Source organism: Gouania willdenowi, chromosome 10, assembly GCF_900634775.1.
Source record: "Gouania willdenowi chromosome 10, fGouWil2.1, whole genome shotgun sequence".
In the NCBI taxonomy this organism is placed as follows: domain Eukaryota; kingdom Metazoa; phylum Chordata; class Actinopteri; order Blenniiformes; family Gobiesocidae; genus Gouania; species Gouania willdenowi.
In genome coordinates this window covers 25,710,345-25,732,005 of record NC_041053.1, presented here as the reverse complement: position 1 = coordinate 25,732,005, position 21,661 = coordinate 25,710,345, and the positions used below count along the sequence as shown (strand labels likewise).

The window sequence follows — 21,661 nt, the reverse complement described above, 5'->3', positions numbered from 1 at the left end:
TTTAAGCTCATTTATTGTTTTCATGGATTCAGTCGCAAACCAAAATCCATTTAAATTGGAAAAAAAAAAAAGTGGCTTCTTGTGTCAAATATTGTTTGGTGATGAATCAACTACAAATGTCTCTAATTAGTTAGATATTAGAAATGGGACTCAATTATTTTCCTTTTAGCACTGGGATGAGCACAACCTGTACGACCTGTCAGGAAAGCCTAATTTCTGCCAAAAAAATCCATTTTTGCATTCCAGCAAATACTCGTGTGGAAGAAAGTGATCACATCTCACAGCTCAATAAACAGCCAGATGCTGCAACCTCCTGTTTCTATTTCATAAATAAAGGCAAACATTTCAAATTAAAAGTTTTAGAGGGAAGAAGTTTTATTTCAAAATTGCATATGAAAATGAGCTTATTCTCATTTAAGACAAATACATACATAAGTACAAATTAAATGATAATGGTAAGGGGACCAGATGTTTCATTAGATTCTTGTCAAATCAGGTTGTATTTACCTGTCAAGGTCAGTTTCCTGATCGCTCAGAGTAATCTCATTTTTATTATATTCCAGAGTTAGATGTGTTACGCACAACATGTTGAGTGTGAAGTGTGCCGCACACACTTCACACTCTTGTATGTTGCGTGTGTGTGTAATCTGTGTCATCTGTGTCGATCTGATTAAAACTCAAACGCACAAGCTTTAAAAAAAAAAAAACCCAAAAAACGCCAAAACATCTGTTTGGAACAAACTACGCTCAGACACACATTCTTAAAAATGCACACCCACTTAGAAGCACAGGGATGCACACTAATCCAGCCTGTAACAGACATTCAGTCCACCCACACACACACACACGCGCGCGCGCGCACACACACGCACTCGCATAAACACTCTCTGGAAATGGCATTGAGCATCTGTTTGGACAGCGCTAGCACATTCAGTTTTTGTAAAGCGCTGGCAAGAGCCCTCCGTTGGCCATGACATGATTTTCTCCCACAGCAGGCCGACTGAGTGACAAAAGCAACCCCGCCAACTGTCTGCTTAGTCCCCACGAGCACGCACGTGATGTGTGATACGCACACATGTTCTTCACACCGCAATGCAAATTCAATTCGGCGCCACTTCCAACACTCTCCACCCCCTTTTTGTAGGTCGCCCATAAAATGTTAATACTTTTTAGCAGCGTTCGGAGCATTTTAAGAAGCTATTTATTTAACAGTGTGATTATCTATTTGCTGTTCAGGCGATTTATCAAGCAAAGTGATTGGGTGCACTGTTAACGCCCTCTCCTCAGGCACAGGTGGCAGCTGTTCAGAGGACAAGTGGAATAAATAAAGCAAAGAAAAAGCTTTAGGGCCATACTTTCCATGTGTAAGCTGCAATTTTTTTTTTTTTTTTTTTTTTTTTTGGTGAAAAAGGCAGACAAATGAATTTCAACCGCTCAGAAAATATAGTCAATCAAGCATTTTGTCACGTGTACATATCAGCAAACCACGTATCAACAAATCCTCATTTCAAAAAAAAAAAAAAAAAATAAAAAAACACAGCCTGTGAGGATGCGAAAGGCCTAGGGATGATTCCACATATTGTAAATATGAAGGTGACATCTTGTGCCAATCTGTCATGTCTCATCTTAACAAATGTCTTTCCTGAGGGGCCGCCAGTCTACCATTTAGCATGAAACATACATCACATCAGTGCCACTTGACGAAAGCACCCCATTTGTGTTCCTGACAGCTCGGTCATGTCTCAAGGTGTGTTTGCATGCATGCTGAGAGAAAGAAATAATAAAACTGAGAAGGGCGCTCTCAGAAACACAGGAAAAATAAAAGAAAAGAGTGAGAACGCGGGGGAGAAGGGGGGGGGAGGACTCAAAGCCAAGGCCTGGAGGACTTTTCAGTTATTTACATACAGATTCTGGTCACCCCAGATCCCTACTCTCATCAAGTAAAACCAATTAAAAACCTCTTCATTAATTGTTTAGCTTAAATAACTGTAATAATTAATAGCTTTCCAAAGTCCTGTTGTTTCTTTTTTCTTTTTTCAATTAAAAGCTGCCTGTGACAAAGGTTAAAATCCCATTCCATCAATCGCACCGACAATTCTCAAGTGGGTTGTGCATCTGCGAGAAAAAAGTGATATTGACTCAGCTATAAACAATGCATTTCTACCTTACAAATAATGTCTGTTTACGAGCAGGTTTAAAGGTTTTTTTTATTATGTATTAGGCTGAAATACTGTATGCATGTGTAGAAGCAAATGAGTCAGAGCTGTCACACTTTCTTTTCCAATAGATCAGGGGTGTCAAACTCATTTTAGTTCAGGGGCCAAATACGCCGCAGTTTGATCTCAAGTGGGCCACAGATTTTAATGCGGGAAAACAAGTAATTTCAACGTTATTGTGCCCTAGTTTGCAATTCTACGCATACTTAAAATACAAAATATGTAGGAAACTGACAATATCCAAGCAAAGAGTGATAGATATCAGTCCCAACAGGATCTTCACTTTAAATTTCCTAGATTTTGTGACTAATTTTATGTAATAATTTGAGGAAATCTGAAGGATTTTGTAAGAGTTTTTTTTCAACAGTTTAACATTAAAAATGGCAGCCATCATGTGATATAAGCACTCGGAAAACTGAGCCCCTGCAATTATTGTTTAGACAATTGTTTACACAATGATCATGTTTTCTCGCTGGCTGAACTAGATATTCCAAGGGGCCGGATTTGGCGATGAGTTTGACAAGTGTGCTATAGATACAAAGTAAACTAAAAATAAATCAGGGTTTATTTTAGGGCTGGGAAAAAAAATCGATTTAATCGATGTATCGAATTTGTAGATAAAGACAATTTTAATTTTGAAAATTCAAGTTTTTTTATAATTCTTTTTTAAATTTAATTAAATTTTTATTTTTTTCTGCGTTCCGTGAGTGATGTGAGCCAGCCCCATCTTTGTTTACATTTGTTTACCCTTTGAGTAGGCTATATGTGTGCCACATGCATGTTCCATTTTTTATTTGCACTATGCTGAGATGCTAAGGGAAGAATTTATTTATTTTTATTATTTTTTAATTGCAATGTTATATGTTATGAACAGAAAATTTAAGCTACTGTGAAGTTGCTGTTGCACTTTTAAACCTGGGTTAAAGCTTGAAATTGTTGAACGACAGAGCCTCACTTACTTTTTCTTTTGGGATTGTTCTATGCATTTTACCTCTTGAGGACAATCACAGCAACTTTTGACAATATATCTGATGTCTGCAGTCATGTTTAAGTGCATTGAAAAAAAAAAAAAAAATCGCCCAGCCCTAGTTTATTTATAGAAAATAAACATGTTTCTTATTTTTAAAGCACATTTATATGCATATGAACGTGTGTGTGTGTGTGTGTGTACCAAAATAGTAGCTACTAGCTAACTGCCAGGGCTAAGCATTAATAACGACAGGTGGAGTACACACCCGGGGAGGTCTGACAGGCTCAGGGCACCATGCCATGTAACAGCCTTTACTGCTGGCACCGGGGGGCCAGACCAGCCCTTAACACTGGCACAAAAACGGCTAATGGCACATGGAGCCCTGGCTTCATTGTGACAGGAGCAACAAAGGAGAACCCATTATTACAAGCAGCTAAAAACAAAACGGCAGTGGCTGCTAAAGATGGCGCCGTTCCGGGTGGGGGGGATTACGTGACCAACACTGCTATCACTGATACTTGCTCAGTACTTTCAAATCCCCATGCATGCTTTGATGATACCTCCGATTAATAACCAGTGTTGGGAACGTTACTTTAAAAAAGTAATTACTTATAGTTACTCACTACTAGTTAGTCATTGAATTACTCTATAATAAAAGTAACTCATTACCAAGGAAAGTAACTATTTGCGTTACTGTAAAAAAAAAAAAAAAAATCTGCTATATGTCAAAGAATTCAGATTTTTTAGATGCGTGTGTCGTTGTGAGGTGCTTCATTAAATTTGAGTTTCTTACAACGAATGTGGAAAAAGTCTTCACTCCTGGATATAATGTACACTTCACATGCACGTTCTTGCCTTTGACCACAATTAATTTAAAGTAGTGTTTGTATCGGTTGTGTGTGTGGCGCGTGTGCTGGCACGTTTAAAAACGCTGGCTCTGATTGGCTACCATGAAACATGACGCTGCCTAAGCCAATCATAATCGCTCACCTTGTTTTTAACCCACCTCCTCACTACAGCTGCGTATGAAGCCAGGGGTGCTTTCTGATAACAGTTTATTCAATCAATGCATGTAACGCACCGCATTTAACGTTCAGTAACGTTAACGGTGTTGTAACGGCGTAAAGAGTAATTTGTTAAAATACCCCGTTACTGAAAAAAAAACCCGCCATTAACTAAAGCCATTATTTTAAACGCCATTATTCCAAACACGGTTAATAACAGTCACCAATCGTCCTAATACTAACTATTTATAAATGTCTTTCATTTTTAGAGCTTTTCACTTATGGAATAAATTGTCTAGGGACCTGAAAGACAAGTCAACTTTACATATATTTAAAATAGTTTTTAAAATCATATTTTTACCAATCTTAATGTATATATCATGTTTTTTTTATGTATTTGTTGGTGTAAAGAACATGTGTCTTGATGTATTGTATGATTTCTTTCATTTGTTCTGTTCTTACATGTGCTAGAAACTTGATTTTTTTTTTTTTTTTTTATGGACCCCAAGAAGATTAGAAACCACCACGGTGGAAGCTCATGGGGATCCAATGAACTAAAACACATATGCTAACAAAACCTCCTTTTTTTTTTTTTTTTTAGCATAATGCTAACAATAACTCATTTCCAGACCTGTTTTTCTTTTTTCTCCCATGCTAACACGTCGAGCTATGTTTTTGAGTCACTGACAGATGGTACTTTGCGGGAAATAAAGTTCATTATTTGCACGTTTTCTTTCTCTTCCTTCATTATTGTTCATTTTGGGCTTCCTGACTGCTCTCGCACTGTTGCCAGCATCACATAAGATATGAGAAAACAAGTTGCTTGATGTTTAATTCACCCTCTCTTCTCTCCATGGCAACTGTTTTTATTCCCAATCTAACTGTGCCATTGCTACTTTCGAGACCAAATTTCCAAAATACATAACCTGCTGAACCTATCACACACACATTTGGCTTGAATCAGACGAAGCATGGCCTGGCATTAGGAATTGTATGTTAGTGCTTCCCATATAAAGCATCTTTGGCTCTGTGCTGTGTTTCAGTGTCCACTCCCTCCAGTGTGGAACACTGATTCACACTAATCTCTCACTACATTCTCAGGGCTGTCGTTGCTATCTGCTGTAAGCTTATTCATGTGGTACTCACTGTGCTCTCAACTCATTTTGTCACTCCAATAGTGCTGCCAGCGAATGGGTTTTTAGGTTTGCTTATTTGAGCGTTTAATAAATAAGGATAAAAAGAGATGGCCTTTCACATAATCCCGTCTGTGGGTGATTTTACAGGATGTGACCTCTTATTAAAAAGGCAAGTATAGACCATCGTATTGTTTATGTATATAAACAGCCAGCGGACATGGCATTAGATGAAAGCTCGAGCTGATGTACTGATTTGATGACAGTTGCCATGGCAGCAGAATGAGGATGAAAGAGGAGCACATACAGAGAGACAGAATAGAGAATGATTGCTTTCCCTTTACTTTTTTCCCCTTGTTTTCCTTTCACACCACGCATACGGTGCACCCTGAACTCCCCCATCAAGCAGCATTACAGTCCAGTAGGTCTTCCTTTGGATCAGGGAGCTGAAAAGGTTCCATCATTAGGACAAAAAGGGGTGGGGTCCGAAATCTTGACAGCTTGTCAGAGACACGGGCCTGTGTGGCTTACTGTGTAATGAGAGCGCTATTAACCTGAGTGCTTACACGGCTGTTACAATGAGGCACCTGGTGGATTCATGGTTGTTCCTCAGGTTTTTCCTCGATGGCTGAACGCACGGTTCAATAAAAAAATGGTTTCTGGCTCCAGCGGATGTGTTTATAGCGTTTCCTCTGGCCAAGCACCGCACCCGGGTTAAGTTGATCATCTCTCACTCTGGTAAAATAGCCAGGGGAGTCTGTGTACCACTAGATCAACTCTACAACTTAAAGACCCTAAACGTTACAGCTCAGATGATCGATATAGCACTGAGCAATGTTCTTTACGGGCTAATACGAATCCATTCCTGCAAAACCCCTCGGGCCTCTGGAAAGCAAGGGGGGAGTTGAATATGCGGCTGTTTGCCTGATGTGGCCACTTGGATCTCTGCTGTCTCTCTCACACACGCACACACACACACACATAGACTGAGGCGGTGAAAAGACCTATACTGTTACAGCTTGTGTGTCTTTATGTGCTGCAGCACATCTGGAGATGTTTCAATCTCTGAGGGCATTGTTGTTTCCTGACAGCATGGAGGGGATTGTGTGAGCGGAGCTGCTTTCTCTTTTTTTTTTTTTATTTGTTTCAAAAGCTCATCGAGCAACAACAGCTGAAAATTAGCTGTAAATTAGCTCTGAATTCCAAATAAAAGAAGGAGGGAGAAGAAAAACCCAAAGTCACGTCAAACACATTGCTGTTACACGGCACTCTTGGATAAGCAAGCCTTCATAAAACTTGTAATTCTCCAATTAAAAGAAAGGATTGCTACATACATGTCAGAAATCCTTTACATTCTGAATCCCAGATCTGTATAACACCTGATGCTATTTCACCAGGTTCCATCAGGAAGTCCAAATGTGTTCAATAACTGCTGGCTGAAACTGCAAGTAGTAGAAAGTTAATAGTGTGTTCTGAAGATGGCCTTATAATCTCCTGTGCAGTGTATTCAGTTCCCAAAGAGCCTCTCTGCCTTTTCCTTTTTCCTTTTCTCTTCTGTGCTTTTGTATTTCTCAGCTCTGGACACTTGCTCATTAAACCGTATGGTCAGATTTTCACTCGATCTCCTGTTCTTTGTTTCCACACTCTCACTAACTCTCACAGTTTGGCCAAACTTCATGGAAACTAAATTAGGCTCATCATTAAAAACATTTTTTTTTTTTTAAAGAAAATGATGGCCGTCTGTGAGACGGTGGAGTCCCCTGGGCCAAAGAAACCATGCCGTTTATAGACAACATGCCACATTTATGTTCATGGTGTCTTGATTCATGGCAAGAAAGAAAAACACTCTGTGAAAAATGTGTCAAATGAGTTTATTTGAAGTCAAAGCTGCAGCTTTTTCTGGGCCAGGACGCCTCTTTTAGACAGCTGCTGTATAGACTTGGTTTTATAGCATTTATTGAGAAACTTTCACAATCTCCTTTAAGCAAGAGATTGTTTATTTAGTATATCTTCCTTTCACTGGAGAAGCATACAAAAGGACAAGAGGGGGAGAAAAAACAATTTATAGAGCTATGTGAATGCATTTAAAACAGTCTTTGGGTGTGAAAGTCAGAAAGCAAGGCTGTTGTTTTGTTTCTATAATCTAAGTAGTTTATTATAGAGATATAAACACAACAATATCATTCTATTAAATATTCAGAAAATAGGAATAATTCATTCTCTTTAATAATTCATTCTATTTTGAACTTCATGTCACATTTTACACTGAAAGAGATTTAACTTCTTGGACAACTAACGCTGGTTTACATGAGGGCGAATGAAAGTTCCAAAGACTAGTCGCCGCCGCAGTCACAGTCAAAATAGAAATTGTAATTAAACTAGCTTGTAGGATGGAACTGGGGTAGAAACAACAATGACTACGCAGGGAAAACACTATGCAAACTCCCAGCATAAACACCAGAGCAAACTGGGTTTAATCTGATAACTGTCTTTGTGGAATGTTGGGCATCGCTACCACACAAACAAACAAAGTAACTGAAAAAAAAAAACAAAAAAACAACTGCAGTCAGTTCTGAATAAATAACTTTCTTAATAATCTTTTAGTAGGTCTTTATACAAATGTACATTTAAGTCAAGCTGTTACTCAAATGACAGAAATCAATATTTGCGATTCACTTTGCAAAGAAAATTAAATACAGCAGCGAGGCAGTGAATAAAACAAAGTATTTATCTTTATTTGCCATGGCACTTATATCCATTCATACATATCTGAAAACTGTTTATCAAAGATCTTAAACAGTATTGGGTTTTTAAAAGTTAAAATGTCATTAAAAGGATCCTCCACTGTTTTTAGAAGTTTGACCCAAAATGTTTAAATTGTTCCTTTTAGAACAGTGGTTCTCAAACTGTTTTGGGTTAAGTACCCCCTTTCTCTTTCTTCTGAAACCAAGTACCCCCTTTGCCCTTTTGTTCAGAATATTATGAAAAAACAACAATATTACATAATTGTGGAATGAACGAGTGATAACACACATTTTAAAGAACCTCATCTATCTATAAAAGCAAGAATGTTCTCTGTGCGCGTGTGTCTGTGCATTCGACCTGAAATGTTGTCAAAGGCTTCCGAATACCCCGGGTTTGTGCATCCGTTATTCTGGAGTCATTTGGTCATTTCCAAATATTTATTTTAATTTTATTTCACCTGGACGGCACATTCATGTTCACCCAGGAGTGAAGCCTATTCAGCTAAAATGCACCAAAAGACAACTGAAACAGACGAAAATACACATAATGACATGAAACAAAAAAACTAAACAATGTTTATACAAAAAATACACAAAATGACAACAGAAATGCACAAAACTACACCAAAAAAGATACAAAAATAAACAAAATGACTATAGAATCACACTACAATGGCAACAAAACACAATAATTATACAAAAAATGCTTATCATGCTTATGTCTCATAGAATTAAACCAGGGCAATTGCACACGCTATTTTACTTTGCACCCACAAATATAACGCTTTATAGTACAGAATATGTACACCTCTTTCTACATCCAACCTTCAAACACATACTCGTTTGGCCATAATTAACAACTCTACTTAAGCTCCTCCCACTATATGAATACATACTTCTGACGGGCACTGTACTCGTTTTATAAATAAGTGGAATGAAACAGTATTTATTTATATAGTTTTGTATTATTTCTATTCGTCTCCCACTTAGTGTGGGACAAAGAATAGCCCTTGTATTTTCAGTTCTCATCAAGGTCATATATTGTCGTCTTTCTCTAAAAATAAACATGATAAACACCTTGTTTCTAATGCTTTAATTTGTTAATTTTTAATTTTCTCTCTCAAGTACCCCCTACAGTGCCATTGCGTACCCCTAGTTGTACACGTACCCCCTTTTGAGAAACTCTTTTTTAGAAGATCTGTGTTGAAATAAATGTCTTGGATGGACCCATAATCATTTTATTACCTTTTTACCTTTGTCTCATTTTTCATCATGGGTCGATGATGTCATCCAGGCAAATTGCCTTTACGAAGCCTATTGTTAGCATTCAGCCTGCTTTTTGGAACATTTAGCCAGCTTTTTCAGTCAAAATGCCATATTGTGCAGCTTTTGGTTTCAGTAAACAAACAGAAAGTGAAACAAAAAGTTAACAAAAGTTAAAAAAAAAACAGATAATATGGCATGCTTGGGTTCATGCTATTGGAACAACATCGCTCGCAAAGGCAGCACCATTTGTCAGCAGAAATCCCAAGTGCCTGTATTAACATGCGTAGAATAGTCTTCTTCTTCTTCTTCTTCTGTTTCTCTTTCAGTTCAGCCTTTGCCAGAGGAACACTCCAGTTCTAACCGTGTTGGAGAATCTGTGACATTTCTGCTCCACTGTACGTCTTCTGCCAAAGTAAACAACACAGCAAACAATGGGCTTGGTAATGAAAATTAAAGCCAGTTTGCATGTATGACATCTTCAACCCATGATGCTTTGCATGCTGTAACAGTAGGCGGCCCCTGCCTCTTTAACTGTAAATAAGGCTCATCTTTAAAAGGCAACAGAAAGATTACTGGTCATTGTAAGACATTTTTCAGCAGATATAATACAATTGTAACATTTGTAGCCAAACTTGTAAAAACAGTGGAGGGTTCCTTTAAGGCTGTCTTTACATCCATTTTAGTTTTAGACTCAATTATGATTTTTATGATGAGTTTGTCATCTTTTAAAATTGTGATTAATGATTGTGTTAAAATACAATTTGAGAAACACAAGCTGTCAGGTGTTAGTTAATTCATGCCTGGTGAAAATTAACAGGGATAAGGTAGAAATTATAATCAAATGACTTTGTGCATTGTGTGATAGTGCTATATCACATCATCCAAGAGTTTTAATATTCATTTTCTCACACCTTGCCTTGGGATATTTATCTAATACCAGCTTGCCGAGAAAGAGAATAAAAATTATCCATTGAAGGGTGCCATTATTTCATTCATTTGGCTCATTTGAATTACATTTTCATCTGTAATGCTTTTATTATTCCAATCAGTGCCAACTCTGAACAACAATTATAGCTGTTGAATATTTAGAAATAAAAGGCGTCCTGTTGCCTGTCAGGATGAAAGAAGACATGAAAATTACACAGACATTAACCCTGTAGCCTAAACTGTTTGTGCTCCTAGTGCTTTTCAATAGGAAGCCGCTGGTGCTGTCGAAGCCCCTCTGCTCTCAGGATGCTCCGTGAAAAGTACAATGATGTAAAACCAGGAGGCAGTCTGCTACGTGCCAATGTGTCAATCTCTAAAGTGCAGAGACAGAGATAAGCTGAAAGACAAGTGAAACTGATTAAACTAATAACAAAGCGGTCAACTAATTTGCATCTCATTATAAAGGAGTGCTGTCACTCAGATAATACAGCTAATGTCATTTTTTTATCATGCCACACTCCAATAATTCAGAGGACTGATACCAAATCAGTCGGCTCGGTCGGCCCTCTCTATTCACGCTCTGGTTTATTACAACATTTCCACCCATTGACTTTTAAACAATGACAGCAGCTCTTTAGCTCCATCATGAACTCCAACATATTAAAGGTCCCATATTATGCTATTTTTCACCCATCTCCATTTGTTCTAAGAACCCCAAAAACGTAGTATTTGAGGTTTATTTTCCCAAACTCACCTGTTTTCTGAAGGTTAAGACCTCTGAAAAGTCACTTTCAGACCAATTTTAACACCGGCTGTTTGAGTGGGCGTCTATAGATGCGGACTCCACACAACAGTTGATTACTAGCAATTTTCTTTTGCTATTCACACACTCTTGTTGTAGTTTTCAGCCAAAAAACTGCACATTACAGTAAAACACATGGCTATTTAAGTGGCTATTGTGATTGTGAGTCAGAAAAACACTGTTTCATGATGTGTGTGTGTGCCATGCGGCAGCAGTATGGGTCTGCAGAGCCTGAGCAGCAGCAGCAGCATCAGCAAAAGCAGAGGAGTTCAAACATTTCAAACACTTACCGAAGCTGCTAAGTAATTTTTTGTCATCATCACCTTTCGTGATTACAGGAATAGTCCATTCAAGGTGATAGTCCACTGTTTTGTCCAACTGCTGCGTCGCATTGTGTCACAAAGACTCCTATCACCGCTCAGAGGAGGTCTGCCAATGTAAATGACTCTTTTGGTTACGTAACGACAGGAGTTGAATGTGAACAGCCTGTAGGAGCACTGTTTTACCAGTGGGTGGGCTGCAGAGACCATGCAGGAATCGCTTGTTTTCCTCATTCTGGGAGTTGGCAGGCTCAGGGAGGACCAGAAAAAACGTGTTTTTCAAAATATGGAACCTTTAATCTAGCATCAAAGCAGTACTGTCAAATAAAACAAGTTCTAAATAAACTAGGGCTGGGCCCACGGAACGTCTCCGCGTCGGATAGCACATACCACGTTCCCGAGAATTCAGTGAAATGACTCGGTTCCACCGAGTAAAACAAATGGAATTGTGTAAATCATAATCTACATTGAATTATCTTTGAAACGATATATCACATGACTATGTTCCGATAAATTTAGAAATAACCGGAAAAGGGACAGGTACAGGGTAATGGGCCCCATTTATATATTGGTATGTGCCAATGATTCGGTACCACCAACCGTCGTAATATTTGACTCGCAAATAAATGAGAAATCGACTTTCTTTCTTTTTTTTAGGGCCCCAAAATCAGAAATCGGGCTCCAAGCGTCGATGCGTACACATCAATAGATTATAGCTACCAAATGTCAGCCTGATCCGTTCACGAATAACACAGGAGTGGCCGTTTTAACTCGTGTACACAACAAGAAAAAGAAGAAGAACATAGTGAGTGTAGTTTTGAGTCCGGTAGCCCCGCCTAAAAATCAAACCTGGCAAACTGTAACATCATAAACAATGACTGAATGACCATTAAACTGTGTTTTAGGGTGAAAAAATAGTTTTATAATGTTTAATTTCTGTAGCAAACCTATAGTGAAGCCAGTGAGTTCTTCCTCCAACCCCCGCCTTTATTGCCTGCTCTAACTTTATCAGATCTCATTTCATATTATCTTCTTGATAATGCAAGGGAAACGTATAGATTCTCATTTGCAATGCTCACACAATTATCGATATGATTATGATGGGTGAAATTGGGGCTGAACTGTTAGAAAATCACTTACATTTTTTTGCACAAAAAAAAGAAAAAGAAAAAGATTACTATAGCAACAACACCTCATGACTCGTGTAAAAGTAATCTGTTTAAACCCAGCTCACGTTCCCTTTTAGTGAATGAACATTCCAATGCTTGAAGAATTCTGCTTCACAATGACAGTATGTGCCAACGTTGATTTTTGGGTATAACTAAAAAAAGATCAAGAGGTGAATTATGTGACATGTTGTTTTTATGTACTGTATAAGTATATAACATACTAAAATAAATAATAATTTATAATAATAATAATAATAATTTATCTAAAATGTTCTTTTTTACTCTTTTCTCATCAGGATCATGTATGTTTTAATATCTGATGATTGTCTCTTATATATTATTGTATATTTCATGTAATTTTATTATTTTAGGGTGATATTTGAACATTCTGTCCAGGGACTAGAGATGAAAAATTGCCTTGTAGCTAAAACTGGTACATTAATGTACACTGTCCCTGTTAAAGGTACACTGTGTAACTTTTTGCCGATGGGGCGCTAGACCTGTAACTTTTATGTCAAGCGCCCCCTAGCGCCCCCCTCTGCCACCGACACGGGGAGGGGGGCCGAGACTTCGCACCCCAGCCCTGAGAGCCAATCCTTATCCAAAATTTATGGATCTGACTTGCCAACTTCCCTTACTAAAGAATCCACATTTAACTGAACTATCGCAGCGTTTAACCCAATACGAAACTACCGTATTGTGCTCTTTTGGCTGTAAACAGAGGCTACGGGAAATGCCCGTATGTTGTGACATCACGTGGGAACTATGTATGTCCCAGCCTGTGGTCACACGACTGCCGTCAAGTGATTCTGGCATTCTCTAGGTCACATGACCAGGCGAAAGACGGTCCGTCTTTCCAAACTTACATGGTCGGTATTTCAAGAGGGAAGCCCTGCTTGCATCATTGATACTATCAAGCGCTGTATATTGGTCTGAAGAATCATTTAAATGAACTCATATGGGTCAACTCTTCAGGTCACAAAGTCCATGGTGTACCTTTAAATAAACCAATAAAAAAATAAAAATAAAAAAATAAATGTCTCCTAATGGGAAACATCACCACATCTGTAATCCTTTTCCAATGAGCCTCTGTCTTTCCACTTTGGACCTGCTGGTGTTTTAGTTGGGGTTTCCTTCTACTGTCCCACATAGTAATACATGGGTTAGAGTTATAGACGTTTATCGTACCTAAATATACTCATAAATAGACAATCTCTATGACTCTTTGGGTTCACAACATTGTTAACACACTGTGGAGCCGATGTTGGGTGTGTAGCCAATATAAGAACAATTCATTTGTTTCTGTCAGCGTGTGACCCACTTGTGACGTAGTCGCAACCTGATGAGCGCACACACTGAAATAAGGAGTGAAGTCAGCGTCGTTGAAAGAAATAATAGAGAGATGCCTGCCTATTGACCTCAGTTAAAGGAAAACACTGATTCTGTGATTTCCCTTTGCTTTTAAATATCTTACTAAATAAATAATCCAATGATGATTAGAAATTGAAGGTGGTTAAGGTAAATACTACATTCATTTTTCTTCCCAGAACTTATTTTAATAAGCACTGCCTTTCTGTTGTTGCACTTGGGAATTGTATTTAGTTGTCTAGTCATTACCAGTACCTATTCTTACTGCTTCTGAAGACATTAGCTTTGAGGACAAAAAGTTCACTTATTCCTAATCCGGTATATCCCTCCACTAACAGTTGCTATGATAAGGGATAATCAGTGTCATTAATTTCAATTGTCAGTATTATAATGTTATGGCTACTCGGTGTACACTCATACTTTATGAGCTACCATTTGCCATTTACTGTGCACTACAGTCTTTTTTAAATTTTACAGTTTTAGTAAAAGTCCAACTCATTTATTGTAAAAAAAAAAAAAAAAAAATAGTGTTCTTCATTTCCTGTCTGTTTTAATGAAATTGCTTTTCCCCCCTTTTGCAGTAATAACTATAAGTGCTGGGAATCCACTGCGATAGTATGTGGCTTTCCGTCTAGGTTCTCTTTCATTTTCTAGCACTAGCCAATCTCTCTCCAGCTGGTCGTTGGTAACCTTGGTAACAGACAGAAAAGACAAGATAGTTGTATTTCCAACATATTGCCACTTAACTCTCAGCAGGCAAACATAATATTTTACTTCTGCTTTGGCCAAGTCTGAGCGTAAAGCATGAGTCAAGCTGTGGATGCATCCACCTGGTGGAAAGGTGGTGGAATCTCATGCACACTGTACATGTTTCTGATGCTAATGGTTTGTACGCTTTCAAATTTAACAGTAGATTATCAAACAGTTATGTTTTCTGTATGTCGTGCGTCTACATTCGTCAGGTTCATAATCCAAACTCTGGCCAGATGCAATCACAAACACCAAAGAAGTGTGTGTGTGTGAGAATCAGAAAAAAACGTTATTTTTCCCTATGGGGTAATTAGAAAGGCAAAGAGCGGCATATAAAGACTGACAATATGCTGTCATTATCTGTCATTAGCATGAATAAGGTATCATAAAAGCTGCCATTAAGTGTTGTTTGCTACATTAAGACAGCTTTTTTCTAAATTATGACACCTTTGAGTTATGTTGGCGTTTTTTGGGTTTTGTGGAGGGATCTAGTGGGGTTAGGTAGGGTTAGAGTTAGGGTAACAGAGGGTTAGGGTAACAAATGACACTTAATGACAGCCTGCATGACACCTTATTCATGCAAATGACAGGCGTCATGTCATAATAATGACAGCGTAATGTCAGCCTTATGTATAAAACTTCAAGTAAAGTGTTACCGTTTAGTTTTTTTTAGTTGACAAAAATATCAATATATTTTGATATAATTATATTGAAGTAGTCATAGTTTAGTTATTGTCACTTTTAAAGATGTAGCTGACAAAAAAATATGGTGATAAAACCAAATTAACACTGACTGGAGCACCACACGTTCAACAATTCTCCTGAAGGGAGGTGTCACATTTGGATGTAATCACCCAAACCATCAACACCAGTTTCCCCATCATGAATACGTAAACACTAAAGCAGCTGAAAGCGAGACTTTTGTATTCTATAATCGGGGTTGACACATAAACAATGTTTCTTTCCCCCCTTCTTATTCCCTCAAACTGTCTCTTTTCCAAAAATCCACACCTATATGTCTGCACAAACAAACACACACATAGTGACTAAATTGAGTTGTCAGCCTCAATCAGAGCAGGAACAAAAGGACTCCTGACAGTTTAAAGCTGACATCATTAATGTGCTTGGGATGGAGGGTGAGCTCTCGAGACAAAGAGAGTGCAAGGTCGGGCTGACTTAAAATGCACTTTCATTTTGGCAGCAACATTAGCTTTTTGATTCCTGCCGCTTTACGCCAACATTTGTTCAAAAGTGGCTCAAACTTTCATTATCGCTGGGAACAGAGGGGCGTGTGAGACTTTGTTGTGCTGATGGGGAGAAATGTGACATCCATAATGCATTTCCTATTAGAGGATGCCACGCATGGACACACCTGGCCATGTGTCAGAGAGAGATGGACAGGGGAGTGGATGAGAATAAATGGGCCACTCGTCGCAGAAAGTAGGGAAAACTGGATTGAAAAAAGAGGGGCTGTGGGCAAGTAAGAAAAAAAGCAGCGTGATCTGGAGAGTGCGTAAAAGTTTGAAGAGCCACAGGACACATGGCACATCAATGTGTGACATATGCAATCCACGCATTAACCAGCTTTTCTGGAACAGAGTCACAGCAAAGCTAAAAAGCTTTGAACATTTAAATCCTCTTTCTATTACTCCTGCGACTTCATCCTCCCACTCTCTCCTATTTTCTCTTCTCATCTACTCTCCCCACCTATTTTTTTTTTTTTGCCACTTTAATTCTGACCCTGGATAAAGATGGACTTGCTCATCTCAAATGGTAATAACTATGGTCCATATGCACACAGCCATCCCAAATTGATTACTGTTTAATGCTGCAAGCACTCCCACTCTCTCTCTCTCTCTCTTTTCCACTGACACTCCCCTTCTGCCTCTACTCATCTTGTGTGTTTTATTTATCAGAGGCTGACTCTGTGTCCAGCCTGCCTGTCATTTAACACCCCCTTAGTCCCACAGTAAACATAAACAAGTATCCTTAAAACCAGTGACGTGCAGTCAGGGTAGGCAAGGTAGGCAGTGCCTACCCAAGGGTGAATTGATATTTTGATTATTTGTTTTAATTATAATATAATTATAAATTATTTATTTTTCAATTTCCAATAGCCTACAGTACCTATAAGTTTGAAAGTGTCAGTATTTTGTGCTTTTCATTGAGCAAATGACTATTTCCTGGTACGGCAGAAACGATGCACAGTCTCACTCCGCTGTAAGGCAGGAGGAGGCCACACCCCCTCCCAAAAGCGCATGCCTCTGCCTCTGTTCCCATAGCGTGATTTTATGTGTTTGTGCATGCGCAGTCAGTTCCCCAAGATTAAAACCATTTACGTAAAAAGGCAGCTCTCTACGCTGCCTTTGAATGTAACCGTGCTATGCTAAATGCTATGAGCATTAGTGAATTGATCCAGCGTGGCTACAGCTGCTACGTTCTCTAGCAAGTGGGTGGGACAACACTACAGACAGGATGACAGCGCTAGACACAATAAAGAAACTTTCTTTTGAGGGAAAACGAACGCTTTTAAAAGATGGGAGACCAACACCTCAGCTACCAGACCTTCAGCAAAGGCAAGGTCAGAAAATTGTTTGTATTTTCCACAGCGAATGGTACAAAAGGAAGGATTGGCTTTGTGGATGCGCCTCACTGTTGTTTCTCCATGTTTCTGTGTTTCCAACACAAACAACGGATGCACTGCCGTGTCATGAGATATATCTTGTTATATTGCTTATGTTTCTTTAATGGTATTTTACGATGTTGATTTTGTTTGACTAACGCTTGCCAACAGAAACGATTTGCAACGTGCCTACCCAACCCTAGTGGTCACGGCACGTCACTGCTTAAAACCTTTCTTGGATTAACCATCATAAATCTTTTCACCCTCAGACAGTTTTTATTTGACACGTTACTTAAAAACTGATTATGCTTCACCTGTTCTGCTCACATCCTCATTTGCATTTTTTTTTTGTTCCCCTTGCCTAATATTCATCCCGTCTGTAATTCCTACCCCCTTGTTTTCTACCATTTTCCGTTTCTCAGTCTTCAAACACGTTCCACCTCGTTTTTGTGTTTTTTTGCAACACATAAACAGACAATGCCCTTGGGGATGGGTTGGAGAGCTCCGTCTTTGTTTGCGTGCCCCTCTAACTAACTCTCCATCTGCAAGAGCCCTGCCAAGCCCAGCAGTGCAAGACAGATAACTGGCACCTTCCCAGATTTCTTTTCCTTTTGGCCTCATATCTTCGCCCCTTGCCTCAACTGGTGCCGTCAAGCAGGCAGTCACGTATTGCAAATCTTACCAACCCTACTGTTAGTCTTCACACAAATCCTTCCACGGAAATTTGCCAGAACTTCAAAAACACTTTCAACCCTTTCTTGAGTCAAATTCTATAGATGTTCGTGACTTGTTCCATTTGCAGTCAACTTCAGAATCATCCTCAAAATAAGCTCTTTGGAGACCAAAGACGCCATAGCACATCTGTAATTACTCACATCAGAGTTTTCCAACACAGAGCAAATTTTGCATAAGCTAGAGTTCAAAAACTATATTTTGTTCACGTTTTTGTGGTTGTAACTTAAACCATAAAAAGTCTCTAAATATTACTTTTTTTTTTTTTTTTTTAAAGCAAAGCCAGGAAAAACTCGACACTACTCAAAGCTACTCACGTGAATAAAAAAACCTATCATATGAGTTACTAAACTGCCAATCTTCCTTGTTCATTTGACATATTGATGGACAATCCCCTTGAAAACTGAAAATGTTTTTTTTTACTCACCGTTGTCAGGCTCAGACTTTCTGTCATGTTCGGTGTCGGTGAGCGACAGGGCCGAGTTGGCGCGGCTCGTGAGGCAGGAGCTCTGCTCAGACTTGAGGCCACGCATCCACATGTGCTGCAAGCCATGAGCAGGAGATGGGTCCACCTCCGGCTCCGTGTCCACGTCCGATCCCACACCGAGAGAGTAGCCGCGGCTGTGAATGTGCGTCGCTGGTCCAGAACACAGTGCCTCTTCTTCCTCCTCTTGATGCTGCTGCTGCTGCTGTTGTTGTGGGTGAACGTGATAGTCTGGGCTCCTCATCTGGCTGGGCTTACAAAAGTCTAAATCTAAAAGAAAATGGAATAACAGACATGATGTGTGAGAAGCAAGCAGGCATCGAGCAGCAAAGCCTATTGTTGGATCATTTTTTTTTTTTTTTTAATGTTTGCTTTTTTACAACTAAGCTGACCAGGTGTTTATTAGGGATGAGCATTCACAAACCAAATAGTCAACACCACCCAAATTATGTCAAGAGACGTGCTGTTATTTGAGAAAGCATTTATTAAAGGCTTTTTTTCAAGCAGAGATCCAAATCCAAATGTCAAGCTCAGTTTTTCTTAACCATTTTCAGGGAAGCTATATCCTGTTCAGGCTGCCTGATGTGTGTTATTGAGCTTGAGATGTATTGAACCGCTGCTCAAACAGAGCACTGATCTCATCTATATTCTCCTTGGTGAGGTGAAGAGATCAGATAAAGATCAAACCTTATTAATATTGACTCAGACTGAGGTAAAATTGAGCCTCATATGCTTTCAGGTATGAGAACTCCTTCCAATCCCGAGCATCAACCAGTTATCTGAGAACATCAGATATACTGTGTTAGTCCTTTGGTTACACTTCAATTGAATTGAATTCAATTGAGCTCTACTTTTTTTTTCCTGTTGAGGCAGTTGAGTAAATTTTCTTTCCCCCGTCTTCACCACCTCAGTTTTCTGTTTGGAATGTATAATTAGAGGTGATGGAACTGATGTCATTTGGAAGAAATCAAAGACTAAATTGAAATCTATACAGAGAGTAGCTTCTGTAGCATATATCAGCTCCGTTCTGGACAGAAAGGCTTCCCCTCTCTCTCACTTAGTGCGGTAAGTATGTGTGTTGGGTCGAGTCCGCTGAACACAAACCGCAGTGTTTTAATAAAAGCCCCAGTCCTGGTCACTACGCCATTGACCAGTGTTGTGTCCTGCTGTGTGTGTTTGATGGGGTCAGGACAAACTGTGGCTCCCATACTGTTTGCTAGAATTAAAAGTGCCTAAGATTGGTGACCACTCCACAGAACTGTTTAGCCGAAAGTAACTTTGAAGAGAGCATTTCAGGACCACACTGCCTGGTTCCCTCAAGCAAAAAACATGGGTTCACTACAAAGTAAAAAAATAGCTTTCATTGTTTAGTTTGGAAGTATGTTCAGGGACTGCTGCACAAATATTTATAAATAATGCTTTTACCGCAAAATATAATCAGTTGTATACTGTATATGGCTGTGATTAAACCATACTATGGCCCCTAAATATCATTGAAACGTTTTGAAAAAATCTTGATGTTTGTGTCTCAGTATATAAAAGTGTACTGAAGGAATAAATTATCCAAACTTTTATATTTTTGATGAAACTTTAAATCCCAACGCCCTAAAAGCACTGCGTGTGCAGCTGCTAAATGTCATTTTTTAAAAATCTCGAAAATTGCTTTCAGTAAAACATTTTGCTGCTCTTTTTAAATTACTCAATAAAAAAAAAATACTGAAAAACTACTGATACATATTGCACACATATTTCTAACAAAAAATAGTCACAAGCGATCACACAGAATACAGTGATTACTGATTAAAATATATTGTAATTTTCATTGTCTGACCCAAGTTCAGCCAGTTTTTTTTTTGTTTGTTTGTTTGTTTTTTACCACAGAAGAATAATATAAAATAAAAATAAAGGTTCTGCAATATCCAGTTTTAACTAGATTATTGAATTCCTTAAAACTGGTTGGTAACTCACAAAATAAGTTCTGGAAATATCTTTTTCTTTTGAGTATTTATTTTATACACCAATCACCCAAATTACTCTATATCCTTAGTTTCAATGATGCAAAAAAAAAAGTCTTTAGTCACTGCACTGGAAAACATTACTTTTCCCATGTTGACACATTGCTACATGAGTAAATTAGACACAGTTGTATGTGTCACATCTTTAGTTGTGCTCTTTTTTTGGCTGGATTACAACTAACATACAAAGAAAATTCAATTAAATGCAGCTATATTAGATGTAGACTTATATATATACTACATATACTAAAGATGTAAAGAGTCAGGTTCCATCACCAGAATTCTGACTTTTCTAAAATGGTCTGATATAAACTATAAGCAATCAATAAGCCTTTTCACACTCATGGAACGTTCAGTTCTCGCACATGCGTTCAAAGGTCGAGAGGGATAAACTCGCCTTTGCTGACAGGGATTTTACCCTTTTGAAGCATTGATTTCTTAAGATATTTTTTGCGTAAATGTGGTATCGGTCTCCGAGGCAGAAAGACCGAGCTAGCTGCTAAAGCTAATGCTGCACACAAGCTGAAAATTCTGGTTTTTCCTGACATTTCAAATTTATTTAACTTATAACCTGTCCATCTTGTGCACTTCCTTCAAATTTGTAAATTGAATTAAAATAATAGCTTAATAAAGATAATCATGGACCTGGTTAGTGAATGGTGTACCTCGTAAATTTACCTTTTGAAACTGAAATATCATACTGTTCTTTTCACACTCAGAAATCTCGCTTGTCCCATCAATAATAATAATAATAGATTTTCTTTATAAGCGCTTTTCAAAAACTCTAAAACAATTTACAGTTGTTAAAACAACTCCACAAATCAGAAAAGGAAATTAACAACAATAAAGTAAATAACGAAAATACATAACTATCAAAACACTAACGATCGCTGGAAAAACATTACAAATGCTGTTAGGTTGGATCAGTGGTTCCCAAACGGAGTGCCTCAGAACACTGCTGTGCCTTGAGGCAAGTCCAGGTGTGCTGTGGGATTTTGTGACAACCATACTTTTGCGGCGATCATTTTTGGCGTGCGCACCTTTCGACGTCCCGCGCCCATCAAGCATAAACCAGGCTTAATGCTGGGTGCATGTGCCACTCCAAGCAAACGCCCGCGCACGCTCATACTGCTTCGTG

General features: G+C 38.6%; 1 protein-coding gene across 2 annotated transcripts in view; it reads right to left on the bottom strand.

Annotated features, from left to right (window-relative positions):
• The window catches only part of tenm1 (teneurin transmembrane protein 1), a 254,688-nt gene that overhangs the window by 212,990 nt on the left and 20,037 nt on the right, over positions 1 to 21,661 (bottom strand). The window contains exon 3 of one of the 2 annotated variants that reach the window (XM_028458823.1): positions 18,452 to 18,778. In XM_028458823.1, coding sequence (XP_028314624.1) covers positions 18,452 to 18,778 — 327 coding nt within the window. Of the gene's footprint in view, positions 1 to 11,352; positions 11,469 to 18,451; positions 18,779 to 21,661 lie in introns of those variants that run through there. The other variant, XM_028458824.1, reaches the window with a different exon arrangement.